This window comes from Pygocentrus nattereri, chromosome 13 (assembly GCF_015220715.1).
Source record: "Pygocentrus nattereri isolate fPygNat1 chromosome 13, fPygNat1.pri, whole genome shotgun sequence".
Lineage (NCBI taxonomy): Eukaryota > Metazoa > Chordata > Actinopteri > Characiformes > Serrasalmidae > Pygocentrus > Pygocentrus nattereri.
The window spans coordinates 9,462,643-9,481,972 of NC_051223.1; the positions used below are offsets into that span (position 1 = coordinate 9,462,643).

The 19,330-nt window shown below is 40.4% G+C and overlaps 1 protein-coding gene across 2 annotated transcripts in view; it reads right to left on the reverse strand.

Moving 5' to 3' along the window:
- Nucleotides 1–1,147: 1,147 nt before the first annotated feature.
- kansl1a (KAT8 regulatory NSL complex subunit 1a) overlaps nucleotides 1,148–19,330 on the reverse strand; it is a 39,266-nt gene continuing 21,083 nt past the window's right edge. Inside the window, exons 3-14 of one of the 2 annotated variants that reach the window (XM_017720524.2) lie at nucleotides 17,362–17,503; nucleotides 14,570–14,676; nucleotides 11,958–12,096; nucleotides 9,256–9,421; nucleotides 8,184–8,369; nucleotides 6,857–7,042; nucleotides 5,511–5,662; nucleotides 4,632–4,750; nucleotides 4,382–4,439; nucleotides 4,173–4,285; nucleotides 3,385–3,640; nucleotides 1,148–2,498 (exon numbers count right to left, since the gene is read on the reverse strand). In XM_017720524.2, the coding sequence (XP_017576013.1) occupies nucleotides 2,355–2,498; nucleotides 3,385–3,640; nucleotides 4,173–4,285; nucleotides 4,382–4,439; nucleotides 4,632–4,750; nucleotides 5,511–5,662; nucleotides 6,857–7,042; nucleotides 8,184–8,369; nucleotides 9,256–9,421; nucleotides 11,958–12,096; nucleotides 14,570–14,676; nucleotides 17,362–17,503 (1,768 nt within the window). In that variant the 3' untranslated portion in view covers nucleotides 1,148–2,354. Of the gene's footprint in view, nucleotides 2,499–3,384; nucleotides 3,641–4,172; nucleotides 4,286–4,381; nucleotides 4,440–4,631; nucleotides 4,751–5,510; nucleotides 5,663–6,856; nucleotides 7,043–8,183; nucleotides 8,370–9,255; nucleotides 9,422–11,957; nucleotides 12,097–14,545; nucleotides 14,677–17,361; nucleotides 17,504–19,330 lie in introns of both variants that reach the window. The other variant, XM_017720522.2, reaches the window with a different exon arrangement.

Below are 19,330 nucleotides of genomic sequence, written 5' to 3' on the forward strand. Positions count from 1 at the left end.
AAGTCGTCTTGACCACCTCTACATGCCTAAAATGCATTGAGTTTGTGGCCATGTGATTGGCCGATTAGCCATTTGTGTTAACAAGCAACTGAAGTGGCCAGTGAGTGTATACACACACACACACACACATCACTGCTGTCAGAACAAAATCTTGTATCTCCATTTAGTTGTTTTTCAGTTTTAGACTTAATTTGAAAACGCCTGTTACTGTTTACATAATGTGTAAATTTCATGATGAATGGACAAACGGTCTAAAATTACTTGGAAAAAAGCCTCCTAACAAACCCCAAAACTCAAACCACTAGAACAGGGCTGCTCCATCCTGGTCCTGGAGATCTCACATCTGGGAGAGTCCAGAACCAACATTCAGATACTCCTGAGTCTTTATTACCTGGATCAGGTGTGTTAAACTGGTGCACTAGAACCTGGCTGGTGAACTCCTATCATGAAAGTCTGCATTCTAGCACAGTAGGATTTCCTGCTGGAGCAGTTAAATCACCAAACTCTGCTGAAAACAAATCTAAGGGTCAAGTCTTCAGGAGGAGGGTCTTTCTTCTTCAGGTTGAGCCGATATGGAGTAACAGAATGGGTGTTGTGCTTGTTCAAGTGGATCAGACACAGCTGTGCTGCTGGAGTTTTTAAACTCAGCAGATGTAAAGGCAGAGACAACAGCTCATCTGCTGCTGCACAGCTTGTGGTCATCCTCTAGTTCTTCATCAGTGGTCACAGGACACTGCCCACAGGACGCTGTTGGCTGGAAATTTTTGATTTGTGGACTATTCTCAATCCAACAGTGACACTGAAAAGCTCCAGCACTGCTGTGTCTGATCCACTCAGACCAGCACAACACAGACTAACAACACCACGACCACGTCAGTGTTACTGCAGTGCTGAGAATGATCCACCACATGGGGGTCCTGACCACTGAAGAACAGGGTGACAGAGTATCAGAGAAACAGATGGACTACAGTCTGTAACTGTAGAACTACAAAGTGCACCTATGCAGTAAGTGGAGCTGATAAAATGGACAGTGAGTGCAGAAACAAAGACGTGGTCATCATGTTATGCCTGACCGGTGTATTCTGGTGTGTGTAGTGTGAATCAGTCATATCGCTCCATCCCCCAAACAGTAACGACAGGCACTTCATTTGAGGGGTTTGACTTGTTTTAATGGTACTATTTACAAGCCTTTTTTCCTGCAAATGATTCAACTTCTGAAACAATTAAAACGTACAATGAAACCTGTCGAGTAACTACAGGAAAAAAAGACCATGGAGAAAAAAAGCACTGTGATTGAATAACAGACACAACAGGGAGATGAGATGATACAACCATAACGATGAGTTGCATAGCCAGTAGTTACTCCAGAGGACAGAGTGGACAGAAAGGAAACCCGCTGCGTTTAATGGAGACGGTGAACAAGAACAGAAGCTCCGTCTGAGAGGCGCCTGTAGAACTGTAGAACCTGAGAGTAAAAGGGATATCAAGGGGAGGGAGATGTTCTGCATGAAGGAACGGATCACTGAGTTATAAAATGATTGAGAGAAAGTAAAAAAGGACGAAGATGTGGAAACTCATGGAAACTCAGTTGGGAACCCAGCTGTAAAAGCTCTACATGATGTGGTATTAAAGACCTCCTTCAGAGAGGAGGAGTGTTTCTAACTGCAGTCTGACGGACGTATTTGAGCTTGGGGGGGGCTGGTTTATCAGTATGTGATGTGAGAAAGAGAAACAGGACCACTGAACGAGTGCAGAAGGGATGGAGATGCTGTGCAGATGGAGATGCAGACAGACACCGACATTTTATGAAGTGCTTCTAGTTGAAGACGTTTCCTCCAGTAAGGAAGATAAACGATGCGTTTATTAGTTGAGATTAATGAGGGAAAAACCGTCTGGTTTTGGTCGTCACTCCACAGAACAAGCATACACAAACTAGTCAGCAGGGAAACCCACCCTTCCGGCCTAGAACCGCCTCCTGGAAGTCTGCTACATAGTGCGCTAAGAAGTGTTCACCTGACAGGTTAGAATACCACACCGAGAACATAGTTTAGCTGACTATAAGATTATTTATGGATGCTTTTTTTTTTTTGTTTTTCATACATTTAACTTGTTTTGTTCCTGTGAGAACAGACGGCCTCAGACAGGTTTAGATTTCCTTAATATTCACTAAAAACTGTGAAAATATTTGGCTGATGTTTGAATATCAAACAACAGAAGTCCTTTAATATTTCTTGGTTTGATTTAGTATGAGTTCGTGTTTTTTTTCTGTTTTTCATTTCGGTTAATGCCAGAAAGGGGTGTAGTTTTAATGGTCCCCGGTACGTGGGCGGGGCTCTCTGTGCTGGACGCCTTGGTTACGGTGAGGATTCTTCGCTTTCTGAGGCGGCTCTGCAGTGTCTGTTCCGGAAGCCCGGTGGGAGTTTCTCGTTGTCGGGATTTGGCTCCACTGCTGGATCCTCCGAGAGCGGGAAACTCCTGTGCTCCCACGGCTGGACCATCTGTGGGACGAACCACACGAACATTACAGCTCATACAGACTGTACATTGCAAAAAATCTAATTTTTTTTTCTCAAAAAAGTATTCTCAAAGGGGAACTCCACCAAACTTCCAAAATGTCCACATAATTAAATAGTTAATTGTTCACAGTGGTGGTGATAGGAACCAGACGTTCACCTCTAAAAGCTCCCTCAAAGAAAGTTATTACAGAAAATGGTTATGAATTCAGCCTGAGGTCTGAGACACTGAGTGTGTTTACATGCACTTAATAATCTGATAACTGCAGAAAATCAGATTGTGTCACTCATCTGATCAACACATTTACATGCTCACGCCGACGCTGCTCACTTATTTCCAGTACCGCCATCTGTTTTCTCACATGCTCAGACTGAGAAATCCGAAAGAAATCAGAGTAAGAGTTCGCAGCACTGAGAAATCTGATTACGGAGCTAAAATCCAGCCTCTTTATCAGATTTCTAGACTTTATGCCGATCTAAGAAATCAGACTGTGCTGTTTACAAGACCATTTGAATAATCAGATAACTGCAGAAATCTGATTATGATCAGATTAACTGAGAGCATGTAAACACACTCAATGTTTTACAATATGCACACCGCTGTATGTTAAATAAATAAATAATTTACAACCACCGTGGTACAACACAAGACATTTAGGTTCACTGGTGGTTTTGTATAATAAATAAAATTTCTGTGTTGCAGTCATGGTGACTGCTGGTTCCTATCACCACCACTGTAAAGACATCAGGGTCTCTACAATCAACCCCTTCTCACAGAATGACTTTTCTCAGTGACTAAATCACATCAGTATCAGCAGATAGCGCTTTATAAATAGTAATAATACTAATAGAGAACATTATCGGTGCATACCCTCTCCTCGTAGGTGAAGTCTGGTGTTGAGCAGCGAGTGTCCTCGCTGTAGAGCCGGTTTGTGTCTCTCGAGTGAGGTGTATGTGCGTCGCGGGAGCAGGGCGTATCAGGGCTGGGTGGGCTCAGGGGAGATGGGACGGGCCCATAGTCCTGCAGCAGGTGGAAGTGTCCAGTGTCCGGGGACGATGGCTGTGGGGTTGAGGGATTCGTCCCGCTCAGGGATGGTGTCGTTCGGCCGTCCAAAGACTTATAAGACCTGCAGGGGAGCAAGAAAGGGGTGTAAAGCCAATACTGATTATAGAGACTGAAGACATGAATGTTTTGAGTAAAATTTTTAACAGTGATCTAAATAAAATGACTGCTCAGGTCTGACAAAAGGGAAAGGACATTTACGCTGGACAGTCTTGAGTTCTTGCTTATGACACTGGTTCTCAATCGTGATCCTGGAGTATTTTATCTCTGACCTTCATACATTTAAATGGCTTCTCTGCTCAAATACACCCAATTTGACTTGGTAAGAGCTCATTAATGAAGCTCATAAGTGTGATTTTAATAATGGAAAAAAGGGGAAAAAAGAGAAAAAAGGCAGCCAGAATAGTAAAACTGAATAAAATACAGATGATGTGTAATGATTAAAAACATTTAAAAATTACTATTACTATTGCATTTAATGACTGGCATAAAAGTACAATAACCCATACAGTTAATAGTTAAAAATTATTTTAAATCTGTGAAATAGATTGTCACAGAAGTGCTAAGGTGAGCTGCAGAGATCAGCGTTCCTCTACCTGCTGCCTCTCCTCGTGGCTGGAGCGAGGGCCGTCCATCTCCAGCGAGAGCGCTCCTGATCCTCGCACTTCTGATGGAGCTGCGCGAAAGCAGCATCCGACATGTCCTCCACCTGCGGCCAGAGAGAGCGGTCGGCACAAAGATTAACCTAAATGGATGCAAATGTCTGTTGGAGCGATAATGTATGGAAACAATGACGCGGCTGTACCTCTACGTCCTCGTCTTCATCGTCGAGAGGTCTGAAGAGGACGTCCACCTCCCTCCAGCTAAAGCCAAAGAGAAGTGGGTTCATAAAGGGCTTTTTTTATTAAAAATCAATGCTTAATACTTTCTTAAGAAATAATAAAAACATTTCCAATATGTATATGGCATGTTTGCATATCTCTTTATATTAAAAGTCTCACCGATTGCCAGGGCACTAAACATTAGATTAGCAGTCATAATCCCAAATGCTGTACCTTGGTGTGATAATCTCCTTGTACTGAAGCTTCTCCACTCTGGTAGTTGCTGCCACAGACATAGGGATGACTATGTTGTTGATGTCAAACGAGTTTTCGCTTCTCCTTTTTCTAATTGGCTGCAAAAATCAAACAAAAACACGTTAATTAAACAAAACAGGGCCGGAGGCAAGTGCATTATTATTCAGCCTTATTTGTATAGAACTTGTTAAACATATAATACAGCTCAATGTGTGACACAGAGGGTTCAGAGATGAAGACAGAATTAAGGTTAAATGAATCAAAAGGAGATTCCAGCAGCAGTTACACAGTACAAGACATTGAGCTTCATTCACTAATCATTATTACAAAGAAGTTTCTTCCTAAAACCCACTTAAGCATTTTTCACTGAGATTCTGACCTTCATCGATGCTTAGTGAAGAACAGAATCTACACATACTCAGAGGTGAGAATGGTTCTCCGCTTTAAGAACACGTCATTAATCTGATGTAGACTTTATCTTAGGATCTTTCTCAAGAACACATTTATGAACCATCTTAGGAAGACATTGGAGAATGAGGCTCAATCTTAAACAGAAATAAACCAGCGATTTTTGTTACTGTGCCTTTAAGATATTTATTTAAATAAGCTCTGTTCTGATTGGTTGCCATATATTGTGCTTAATTCAAAAAAGTAAAGAGGCAGAAACTCTCACATCAGCATAAATGAGCAGAGTGAAACTGTGGGATGCTGAACAGATGGAAATGGGTTGGTTTTCATGGCACCATAAAAAAAATAAAAAATTACCACCAGAGGGGCCGTTTTTACAGCAGTTTTTGTACATGGACTGAAGAGTGAACAGTGTTTTGTCTAATGAGGAAAATTCAAAACACCACGCACCACAGAGCAGGAGCCAGCCTGGCTGCTGGTGGCCAGCGGAGTGGAGCTGTCAGTGGGGAGGGACAACTGTCTGCTCAAGGAGGTGGGGGTGGACGGCTGCACGCTGGACTGAGATGGAGACGGACTTCCGGTGTCAACTGGCAGCTTCGGGGCTGTGTGGTGCAAGCAGCAGAAAAAGAGATGAACTGAAACGTCAAAGCAGATTCCCAAATTAAACATCTGAGCAAATTCAGCTACTTTAAGGTCCCCCACTGCTGACACAGGTGTTTAATCTCCATAGAAAAGCACTGACCAATAGAATGGGCTCTGAAGCAGCTGCACATGAGCCTAAGGTCACCATGCCCAAAACCAAGTATGGGCTAGAGGGGTATAAAGCCCTCCAGCATTGGGCTGTGGAGCAGTGGAGCTGTGTTCTCTGGAGTGATGGAGCTCCATTCAATACCTTTGGGATGAGAAACTAATGCCTAAGTGCCATTTTGTCCTCTCTACAAAAATCAAACCACCTTGGGAGCCACAGCATGTTATGTCCATTTTACCATCTTGGCTACAAATACACCTCAGTATGTGCTAAAGTTCTAGTAAAGGCTAAAAATATGAATAATAACGCACTTACTTTGCACGGCTTTAAGCTTTAGCTCAACTATAGCTGCTTTTATTGCATCTCCGGCAGGGAATTTTTCCTCAGAAGTGGAGCAGTTCCTTGTAGAATGTCTCTCAATGTTTGACTTTTTAAAAGGCTGAAATCGCTTCTCACTCACCAACTTCGTTTGAATTTTTCCAGTTTCCCGGGAACGGGAAAATCTGAACACAAAGCTGGTGAATGAGAAGTGACTTAAATGTATCAGGAAACCAGCTGGAGTGATAATAAACGCAAATAAGTTAATCTGTCTCCAAATTAAATCTCTCTCTTTGCCGTTTCAAAGCTACTAGCTAGGTGAGAATGTTGTCTGTGTTGCTATGAGCCTGCGCTGATCTATAGGGTTTAACGGTGAATCAGCAGTTCTACATTAACTCCAGCATTTAAGATCATTTACTGTTAAACTGTGTTGAACAATCAGCAGAGCTTTATTTTACTGTAAAGGAGGATTATTTTATTATTACCTACTGATCTAATTCAGCAGCGGAGCCACAACTTGTGAATTTCCCTGCTGTGGGACTAATAAAGGATTATCTTATCTAATCTTTTCTTAAACAGAGCAGTAAAAAAGCCCTATGAGGCTGTGGAAACACATGTTGCAAACTCCCTATTAACACCCTTAATTTTGAGAAGAAACGCTGGATGAATGCGCATCTACAGACTTTAGTACAGATCCTGTATTTCTCCTCCATCCCATTCCAGCACTCACACTCAGTTCTGTCCAGCGAAGGCTCTCTGGTCCTCTTGCGGTTGAGGCTCCGGTCCAGCAGGCGCTCCGTCCTGCAGGGTGTGTGTATGGTGTGTGTGGCGTGTGTGTCAAGCTTAGCCACACGCATGCTGTTCTCAGGTTGCTGCCTCCGTGACTTATCAGACCTGTTTTTATGACGGGACAACCCTGCAATGAAGAGAAGAGAATGGAGTGAATATGGCTTTGAGTAGCTTTACTATGAAAGGGAACTTCCGAAAAAAGTATGAATTCAGTAAATCCATCAGAGTGGCCTGATGTGAAATGATTCACTGTAGAGAAACTTAATTACTCAGATGTCTTTACAGTGGTGATGATGGGAACCAGGGGTTGCCATGACTACAACACACATATAGCCTTTTTATTTACTGTCCAAAACCACCAGTGAACCCACACAAGTCTTCTAGCTTTTATGAAGGTAAAATAGTAATAAATCTGGAAAAAAAAGTTTTCTTTGGGGATTGTTTGTCTAACAACATTCTGCGTGCATCTCTCCGCTCTGAATTACTTCAACTTAGAACCCTAAAATTTGTGGGATTTTCATTTTGGGTCAATTACAATTGCAATTTATAAGTATTCACATGTGACTGTCACACATGTCATAAGTTATTTTCAGGAGATCCTGAGCTACACAAATATTCCACTGTTTGACATGTAAATGCTAACAGAAATTTGAGCCTATTAAATTTTCCAATTTTTTTGCATATAGAGATCTTGAAAACAAGTTGCACCTTAGAAACCTTTTCAGGAAGTGTTAGTCTGGAGTGTTTGTGTGTTTTCAGTGTGCGCTGAAATTGCAATAAGTCTGATGGTGATTCATTCTGTTAGTTTTGAGTAAAAATAAATAGAATAAGGCAGACATGATTTATTATTGATTTTCTGTCCTCTTGGATTCATACTGAGTGCTAAAAGTTTGATACACAGCAAGAGTCTGATAAGTGATCTGACGTGTGAATCATGTCCCTGTTTTAACCCTTTGTTGGAATTTGAAGGCCAAATAGCAGAGCAATATCGTCAGAATTTTGGGTGATTTTCCGAGCCGAATTACTCACTGTTGCTGACGTCACAGCTCGATGACGTCACACTAACTAGTTGGAGACGGGTCTGCTGAATGTCCTGATATACGCATCATGTCTGTAGCTTAAACTGTTCTGAAGGTATGAAGACTAGCAGTGACCCATCATTCTGGGTCCTAAGGGTTAAAAACATGCGACCTGATTTACAGATGGTGTTTACATCGAGCCTCTCTGTGATATCAGAAGAGTCAGAGACAGAAGAAGGGGGTACTTACTAACTGCAGCCATGTGTGAGCTGGAGAGCCTGAACTTGTGTTTGGACAGTGCGGGTGACGTAGAGGAGGAAAAGAGGGAGAGCTTGTGTTTGAGTGAGAGTTTTTTCAGAGGCTTCAGCTTCTCGATGCGTCGGCTCTGCCAGTGAGACTTCAACACACTCTGGAGCTGCACGCTGAGAGACATATCTGACGAGGGAGAGGGAAAGAGATCTATACATTAAACTACATACATGCGATTCAAGAAGGAAATAAAGGCATGTGGTTTGAAAGCAATCACAAACAGGTATCCTGGAATGAGTGTCGGAAATGTCCCAAGAGCCAACATGCCCCATATTAACATTAAACACAGTTAAATTACATGTAACTAACCCTTTTAAGCCTGACACAAAAAATATTACTATGAAGGTTATAAATCAGTATAGACTTCACTAAATGTGAATGTATACGTTCTAAATGCAATGTATCAAGTTAAATCTATATGTTCTACATGTAGCCCATCAATGTGAATCTGTACATTTGAAATATAGATTCACACTGATGTATATGTTGTAAATGCAAGACAATGTGAATCTATAGATTCTAAATACGTAAATGTGATACATATGTTCTAAATGTACATCAAGGTGCATCTGTAGGTTCTAAATACAGTACATTAATGTGAATTTAAACGTAAAACATTAATGTGAATCTATACGTTCTACATGTTATACAATCTATGTTCTACATGTAATACATCAACGTGAATCTATACATACTAGACATAATATATCAGTGTGAATCTATGTTTTACAATCTATATGTTCTAGATGTAGTACATCAACGTGAATCTATACATTCTAGACAAATTAGATTTTCCATGATAGGTGCCTTTTAAAATGTTATTCTGAATGTTTTACAAACATTTCTGCATAAAACATCCCTGAATCTCAGTCAACAGACCCTAAAAAAAATCTTATTGTCGAGATGCAAGGTCAGAAACGCAGAGATGCTGGTCATTCATCTTTCAGAAAAACAGGCACCTCTAATCTGTTACTGATGGACCATCACTCAGTCCTGCTCAGTGAGTCTGTACCTGACTGCAGGGAAAGAGTGTGGTGGAGACTGGGGTCGTAGAAGGCCGCTCTCTCCACCAGAGGGCGCTCATATGGTAGTTCTGCTTTGGGCAGGAGGCGGTCGCCTCCACACATCACACATGAGGCGCTGACTTCACACTGTCTTGTCGGAGAACAGGTGACTCTCTGAGGAAGGAAGAGTGTTAATGTCTCACTGCTTCACACAAATATATACACTGAGGACTTAATTTAGCCTATCCCATTACGGTAAACACACATACAGAGCAGTGCTGGGAGATATACTGTATATACCAGTATAACAAACGGGTGTGACGCCATGACACTGATTTTCAATTTTATTCATACACCCTATGCATGGCGGCATTGTAGTCATTGTAATAGACGTGTCCCTGTTGCCAAACAATAGGTCTGAGCCAAACGACGTTAGTATGAACTTAATAATAGTAATTATATCAAAACTGCAATTTAAGTGCAATTTTTAGACCCAAATTTTAGTCTTCAACCTTAAAACGAAAGACAATATTCTACAGAACTATGAACACTCAACCACTTACATGCTTAAAAAAGTTCTCTGCATGGTGAAATGGTTCGGATTGATGGAGAATGTGTCGTATATGGTTCTGGGTTCTGGTATTGCTGCGAGGTCAAGCTTGTAACAATGGAAGAACATTTTGGTGCTACAAAAAACCCTTTTCAAAAACGTGCCATATAGAACGATGTTCAGCTCATTCTCCATCAATCTGAAGAACCATTTGACCATGCAGAGAACTTGTTAAGCATGCAAAAAACTGAGCGTTTACGCTTCTATACAGAAGCACTGTCTTTACTAAAGAACCCATGAAGAACCATCTTTTTCAAGTGTGTACATTAGCAGTTTTAAGAGGGGAAATTCAACCTAATAGAGATTGTCAAACGCCTATAGATGAGTTAGAACAATCAGAGGCAACCAAACCTATTCCGGTCTTCTTGGCTAAAATAATTCAAATTGCATCTCAACTGAAAGAAAGAAAAAATTTAATTGCAGTGTTAGTCGAAAAAATTGCAATTAAATATTTTTCCCCAAATCGTTCAGCCCTAGTATCAATGACTGCATCTACCATGATGTCCATCAACTTGTATGTCAGAAACTGCACCATTCATGGTTTTAAGATGCATGAAAGGAAAAGTGTCTCATAATTTTTCTTCTAACATGTAGCTCATCCATCAATCCTGTTGTCTGGATTTATAACATTCTACAGCAGCACAAGGCTTCACTCGCAAATCATGAAGTGACTGACATGCCAGCGATTATGGCAAACAGCTGAATATCTCAGGCTGTTCTACCAGCTTTTCTCTTCATGAAAAGAAAACCTGTGAAACAAAGTGAAAGCTGGATGTTTGTAATGTTATCTTTAAAATATGTCTGATGTTTACATTTTTTAATTCCAATTTGTTTTGTTCTACTTGCTGATGTTTACATTTTTCACTTACATGTGGTAAAGATATACATAATAATGATTACAAAAATCTGAGGTACAAAGTTGGTTACATCCCCCCCCTGAGCTGAAAGGTGATGCAAACTGGTCCAGAACTAAACTGAGCTGTGAAAGGGGTGAACAGTTACACCTGTATTAATATATCTATTCAACTATATCGGCCAAATAACAACCGCAGTTTAAAAGGAAAGTTGCATATAAGATGCAACATGCTAAGTTTAACCGTTTTAGATCAAGAACCTTTATCAAACCATATAAAACAAAGTTAGCTTAGCAAAACATGTTTACTTTCTCCTGTTTAAGCAACTTCTCTGTGGTGTAAATTACATGCCCTGCTGAAGCAGGTTATTAGAGGAAGGTGGTGAAAACCTCACCTGACGGGAACCTCAGTAAGTTAACAGCAGCCTCTCAGGTTCTTCTATCTGAGCTAAAAATGCCCCTTATTTTGCTGGGTGCTTCAGATCAGTTCAGTACAACATGCACAAAAATGAACAATTATTAAGTTTACTTTCTTAAAATGTTCTCAAAAACGTCTCGTTTACAGTGTTAAAAAGAACAAAACTGTCCAGTCAAAGCAGGCCATGTCAGGGTTGTAAGGTGTTTTTTCAGCTTAGAGTACCAGGGCACAGGAAGCAAGAGTTCATTAAGTTTATTAATGCTAACCGAAATATAATCTGATACTATTGTGCTTGTAAAACAGTGTTAAGAGTTTTATGAATACTGCGCAGCACTGATACAGAGATACACACAAGAAGCTCATTGTTTTCTATGTACTGTGCAAAAGTTTTAGGCATCTAAGCAAATGTTTAAACAATTGACCTCAGCAGCGAGTTTATCACAATATACATTACAATAAAGTCATATTCATAATTAAATAAACATAAAAACAATAAAAACTAACATATTTTTCCTTGACACCTTCACAGCCGCCACAGAGACTTGTTAATATCATCAATTACATCATGAGCACAATTTACTGAAGCACTGATTGGTCAAAGCAGGAGTTGATAATGATTCCACACACACACACACACACACACACACATATATATATATACTATATAAGCTGGAATCATTATTTAATATTCTATACATTTTATTTATTAAACATTAAGACTTTTCTCAGCAAACAAACACAAACTACACAAATAAATAGATTTTCAAAATGTGTCTTGGGGGCCCCAAAACTTTCGCACAGTACTGTATGTAAGAAGCTGTATGCCCACCTTGCTGTTGAGGTTCTGGACTGTGCTGGGCTGGACGAGGCGTCGTCGTTTACAGCTGATTAGGGGCCGAACACGAGCAGCCGTGTAGCCACTGTCAGGACCCAAAGAGGACTTGGCATCTGTCACATCAGCCATGCTACTGCACGAGAGCCAACCACACAACCATCAGCAAAATAATACCTCAGTGCTACAAAGCATCACTATTAGAATGTGCGTCTGTCAGACACACACACACACACACACAGATATATACATATACATACATACATACATACACACACACACACACACACACACACACACACACACATATATATATATATATATATATATATATATATATATATATATATATATATATATATATATATATATAAAAGGGCTGCAACTATTGAATATTTTTGGAATCGAGTATTCTGTCACACTTTTGTGCTTTTAAACAACTATATCGATAGTGTGTTATGCAACATGAAAGGTCTCTTAAAATGAGCAAGCAATTGGCTGTTATTCCTCACAAAAGTTTTTATTCAAACAACACTTCTACTAGATCAAAGCTTAAAACCTTTGGCTTATTTTCTCCAGAACTAAGCACATTTATTAAACCTTTCTGTGAAACTTTTATGATGTACATGAAAGAAACTGAAATACAGCTTCACAAACACTGGCTAATCTATTTGTCTAAAAAAAGGAAAAAGGGTATAGCGAATGTAGTCATAAATTAATTTGTCCATCTGTTGCATTTATTATTACTACCTTATGTATGGGGAAGAAGTGTTTTGAGATGTAACCTACCAGAGTGAATGAGTGAGTGTGAGTGAGTGTGAGCGAGTGAGTGAGCGAGCGAGCGTGCGTGCGCACGCGGGAGGGAGAGATGAGGAGAGATAAATTACATGAGAGATCTTGGTGCATTTGCTGTCTTGCTACTTATTATGCCTGGTCACTATCGACTTCTAACACGGGCTACAAATAATTACAAACTGTACGTTCCAACAGCGCTGGTGTTCATATCAGTTAGCAATAGTAAACATACGCTGTAGAGGCTCTGAGTCCACTTGGAGAAGTGCAGTTCACGTAGGATGCTTTCAGTTCAGGTGCTGCAGCACTGACGAAGTACTGTTCTGGTAGGCCAGGTCTGTTTTACAGTGTATACACTGCACTACATTGTACGCCTTGCGCAGCGTAACATGGTCCCACACTTTATACATTATCGGCCTTTTACGCACATCGGTATTTTTATTTTCCGCCATTGCCATATAGAGCAAAATAAATCGCGTTTCCTTATAAATCAATGAAAAGTGCGTCAGTTATAACAGTCCGTGTAAAACAATGATACGGGAGCCACGCAGTAGTTTACAAAGATGGAGTGATATGACAGCAGAGACGTTTAAAATTATATATATATAATTTTAAACGTCTCTGCTGTCATATAAATACACACACACACACACATATACATACATAAACACACACACACACACACTAGTCAGAACACAAGCTCACTTTAACTTTACGGGAGAGGGAAAAAACATACTTCACTTTTAATGCAAGTCAATGGAACCAGACGTCTTTCCAAATCATTTTGGGTCGTTTCTTTGGCCCATTCATCATGAACTTTTACACACAACGCAAAGGAGGGATATTTCCCAACTATGTCAGAAAGTTAAAAATCACAAAAATGGAGATACGACAGCAGCGATGTACGTGCATATATATGCGCACTGGCTGCTGTTTTCATCAGTCTTAGCTCAAGGGTATGTTTAGACTCTGCCCTATTTCCACAAACTTAAAGGGCCCATACCACGGGAAACACAATTTACTTCTTTTTTTATTGACTTCAGAGGCCGGTGTTCACAATGATGGCTCAGCAATAAATCTGAGGGTTTATAAAATATCTAAACAGCCCATATATGCAAAACATTTTATTCCTTTAACACTTAAATTTTAACAATTTACATGCACAATTTTGTCAATGCTTCAACTATATACAACAATAGTCATACAACACCTTCTTGTCCACCATTATAATAAAAGGGCCCAACTCCAATCTTGCAGACCCCTCACGTCCCTCACTTCTTGTTCCCTATTTTCACCTCAAAACCTGCTGCAGCACATCAGGTAATTATGCAGTCTAGTCTGTTAAAAATAGGTTTAAAAATAGGGCAATCTTGATTTAAACTGTTTTTGTGACCACATGAAAACCAAAGCATTTAATTTAGTTAAATGAGTAATTAAGTTATAATGAGAATTTTAGCTCAGGCAGCTGGTTGAGAGCTCATTTACATAAATCATTCTTAAAAGTACAACAGCAGCAGCACGTTTAAATTAAAGGGAAAAAGATAGGTTTGAAAAATTCAATATGACTGCATTTCTTATGTGAACCCAGGCAAACACCATAACAGGGGAAAAGACAGGATATGTGCCCTTTACCGATAGACTTCCCAAGTAACAAGCACTTCTGTAAGTCACTCTGTGTAAGAGCCTTTGCCAAATGCAATAAATCTAAATGTGAGTGCATGTGAAGTCCTTTCAGCCAAAGGGAACATTTCCTAATTGCCTAATTAGGCCTCTGACCCTCCAGCCGTCATTACCTGTGGAAGAAAGCGTTTCCAGACCTGCTGAATTGGCTGAGGCTCTCTGCAGCATTCCTGGAGGTCAGAGGCTCCACCTTTTCTGCCCTGGTCTGGCCTGAGGTGATGGGGTCTCCCAGCTCCACGCAGCCCTGGGTGGGAGGGGCCAATGAGACATGAGGAACAGACATCTCTGAGACACTAAACACAGTCATGTGAAGACGTCAAATCAGCTGAGCAAAAAAAAATGTTTTAATTTAGATGTCAAGGGTTTGAAATGACAATGTTCACAGAGAAGAGAGTAAAATGTGTGCTTGTTACAATTGTGGAGCCCCCCCCTCCCAAGTTTAGAAGCAATGAAGAAGAATGTGAACAAAAGGAAGAAGGATTCTCTGTCAAACACTAGTTAGTTAGTAAATGTGTGCCGATATTCAGTAACAGGATGTACAACGATTTCAAATACATCATGGACCCTTTAAAATATCCTCACTGCAATAAGTCAAACAACCTGGAGCATCACTGGAGATTTTCAGAGATGCAGAAGAGCTTATATGAACTTCCACTATATCAGAGGTCACTAATAGACGGACTGCAGTCCAAGTCCGGCCCCAGATGCTGTCCTGTACGGACCTGTACCTGTAACCTATAAACTTTCATTTCTAGGGGGTGGTCTTATTTTAATCGGCGTAATTTTTATAGCCTTTACAGTACGGCTTTTTAGCAGTCCGGGAGACTCACAGACCAACCGTATGTGTTGTAAATATCACATATGATGCTGCTCATCCAATCAGACCTGTGCATTAAGATGAGCTCTGAGACTCGAATGAGTGGCGCACACAAAGGGGAGGGACGAGGCGAGAAACAGCAGTCAGAGAATAAAGTGAGTCAGAGGGAAGTTATTTCATATGTCGTGCTCTAAAAAGAGAAAACTGACAGAAAATGTTGTTGAAATTTGACTGAATTGTACTTTATTTGATCTGATATCCAGTTGTTGACTGTATAAGATGTTGGTATTCCTACTTCAGTAAACAGTATATGGCACTGAATCATATGCAAGTTAGACATTATGATGTTCCGGACCTTCGCTTATGGATATTTTCTCTAACTGGACCTAACTGACTACATAGTCACATGACACAATCCCCCCCCTCTACGAGTAGCTTGTAAGCAATCACAACGAGCACAGCCACAGCACGGCAGAAGGCGGAGCAGCCAGAGAACGATTTCCCAGTCAAAAAGTAAACTAAAAAACTAAAAAACTAGAAAACTAAAGTCATAGTTCAGAGATGGAAAGAACCGCTCAATCTCACAAACACGTGTTTGTTTGCAGTGAAAACTGTGTGTATGAAGTTAAAGGCATGTGAGAATACGGAGCTTGACCAGCTACGGATTATGCCGTGGGCCTTGTGTTTGACACATGGGATGTAAACAGTCTACACACTAATCTCACTTCACTTAAAATTACAATGGAAACATTTATGTTGATCATGTAAACCCATGCATTTAGAGCAGCGCACAATTATAAGGCACATGAACACGTTCATTCATACCACAGAAAAGAGCAGCGAGTAAACGAGCCAGGGCTCCATTTATTCAGCAGTCCCCCCGAGGTTGGCGCTCTGTTTGCTCTGGCTCTCATACCTTCTGTACAGAAATAACCTCCAAGTGGCTCTAAAACACAGATACTCTCCCAGCTGATTCAGAAGTGCTGACACTGTCGCCATCTGCCTGCTACAGCGCTGCTGTTTAAAACTGACTACATCTCGCTCTCTCCCCTCCTTCACCCCTCTCTCTCGCTCGCTCTCTCCCCCTTCCTTCCTTTCTCTCCCCCTTCCCCTTCCTCTCTCTCTCGCTCTCTCTACCCCTTCCTTCCTCTCTCCCCCTCTCTCTACCCCTTCCTTCCTCTCTCTCCCTCTCTCTCTACCCCTTCCTTCCTCTCTCTCCCTCTCCCTTCCCCTTCCTCCCTCTCTCTCACTCCCTCACTCTTCCCCTTCCTTCCTCTCTCTCACTCCTCCCCTTCCTTCCTCTCTCTCACTCCCTCACTCTTCCCCTTCCTTCCTCTCTCCCTCTCCCCCTTCCTTCCTGTACTAGTAGACTTAAAGAGCTTCTTTCTACGATACTGTGCCTCGATCTGTAACAATCCTAGACAGATTTTTAGAGGAATCACAGCTGACGTTTGATGGAAAACACATTTATATTGCTGCATTACTCCTAATACAGCACTGATATTTCTTCTATGTGTAGAAAATTCTTGAACACATTAATATCAAGTCTACGTAAAACACGTGTTCCATACCCTCCACTTTAGTCCTTACTAATTCACGATTCTTATAGGTGGGTTTCTAGCCATGCCTTTTTATGATTGATGGGTTTGTTGCCATGACATTCTCCTATTAGTAGATTGCTTGCCATGCAGTTCTCCTACTGGTGGCTTTTTAGCCATTCCATGGTCCCACATTTGGATATTTAGCCACGCTGTTCTCTTATTGGCTGGTTCTTAGTTCTGCTATTCCACTACTAGTGAACATGACATTCTTCAATTGGTGGATTTTTATTTATCCCATTATCCTGTGGGTACATCTTTTTTTCTATGGAAATGCTGAGAGGGCTGCAAATCTCTTTGAAGATGTATCTGTATTTAGTAAGGTTTAATTAGTATGTTTCTTTCAGTTTATTAGATTCAAGTACCACTTACTATCCACAAAATGGGCCTCAGACTAAAAATGTTTGAGAAGTGCTGGTTTAGAGAACACCTGTACTTTTACTACAGTAATATTTCACCAGGAATATTTATATTTACACACACACACACCCCTCTCTACTGAGTGCTGGCTAACCTTGCTGTTGCGGATCTGCCGGTAGATGTCGGCCTGCTGGCGGATGCGGTACTCCAAGTCTGATATCTGCGCCTGCAGCCACGTCCAGCGGCTTATGATTGAAGCTCTCTCCAGAGCGAAGCGTCCCTCAGCTCTTCTCCAGCTGAGAGAGACAAACACACAAGAACAGAGAAGAACATCAATCCACCAAACGCCTCACAACCAGTGACACATCACACCGAGAGCAATATCGTTCGTTAGTGTCTTAGAGATGCTGAGGTCAGATAAAAAGACCTGATGCATGTTTAACCATCTAAGAGTAGTTAAAAAAATATATTTTTCTCCATAAACACTACACTTAGTTCAATTAATATCCATTTAATCAGTATTTAGTATAATCAACTTTTTCACCCATAACTGATAATGGTTTCCTCGCTCATTTTTCACTGAAAGAGATTTTTCAAGCTGATTTATCCCTGTACATCGGCAAAAACTCAATATTCAATTAATGTTTTATTTATTCTTGTTTACATGTTATTTTAAAAATTTGACATTTTGTTTCATGAAGGGATGCTGATTAATACAAACAAAAACATGTTCTTTTTCAGGTCAACGCCAGAAAAACAAGGTTTCATGCACCAAAAATAATGAAAAAATATTCAACATACTTAATTTTCATTTTGAGCCACGTTTATTCATACAGCGCCTTTCATGCACTGCTGTCATTCAAAGAGTTGTTTAAAAACAGTAAACACGAAAATTAAAACCATTAAAAATAATTAAAAGATGATTAAAACAATACATTTAAAAGAAAAAATGTATTTAAAAAAATCTAAAAATTAGAATAGTTAAATAATAAAATTAAAAATTAACTTTTTAAAATATAGGGTAACATTAGTGTAAATATCCATGTCACATCAAGGTATTTTCAATCTGCTGGATGACGTCTCCATGTGAGCCCAACTGAGCGCCTGATTGAGCACTGAGTGATCCTTAGTGATTTCAGGGCCCGTCTGGACACTTCTGGAAGTGTGAGTGCTGTATGGGGTTTTGTCCATATTTCGCAGGTCATTCTCTCTGCTTCTGTCTACAGTCTGTCTGTATGGATTTGACTGAAAGCTCATAGCGAACAAAGGCAGGGATGCCTCCTCAGCACTGACTCATCCCTTGTATATCTCCCTGGTAAATCATACTGCTCTGACGGAGGAGCACTGGAGAGCCATTTAGAGACTTGTTTAACACGATCACTCCCTCTCCCTTCATTCTCCACTGAAGACCAAATCATGCTACTGCCTTTAGAACACTAGAATGATTATTGCAGACCTGAGCTTGGAGACCAACACAGAACAGGATCAAGAAGTTAATAAAATAAATACATGTTGTTGGTTTGTTAATTGTTTTATAATTTAGGCCTGTGGCTGGTGACGATTGTGAGTCACCGCAGTAATGAGGGTGTAACTATTTAAATACAGACTAAAAAAGTCTAAATTAAACAGTGCACCAAAATTCAAAACTATCACAGACTCATCCTTTGGTCTGATTCAAGTAAAACACCATCAATCAAGCTGAACTGGGCATCCAGGTGCAGCCTATCAGAGTGAAGTGGGCAGACAGGGGGCGGGGCTTATGTCATGGACACACCCACGCCTTTTCCCTAAAGTGCTTATAAAATAAAAGACGAGTGGTGATTTTTGGGTTTTATGTTGTTAAAGAAAAGATTTTGAATTTAATTGTACAGAAGAAAAAGGTTCTTCTATAATTGATTCTAAGTAATATTAGACCATGTCTATTAGACCATAATGAAAAGGACAGTTAGCAATTTGAAAAATTGTCAAAATATGAAAAATGTGTCTGTCTGTCTGCATGTATCTATGTGCGTGTCTTGTCTGTCTGCATGTATCTATGTGCGTGTCTTGTCTGTCTGTCTGCATGTATCTACGTACGTGTCTTGTCTGTCTGTCTGCATGTATCTACGTACGTGTCTGTCTGT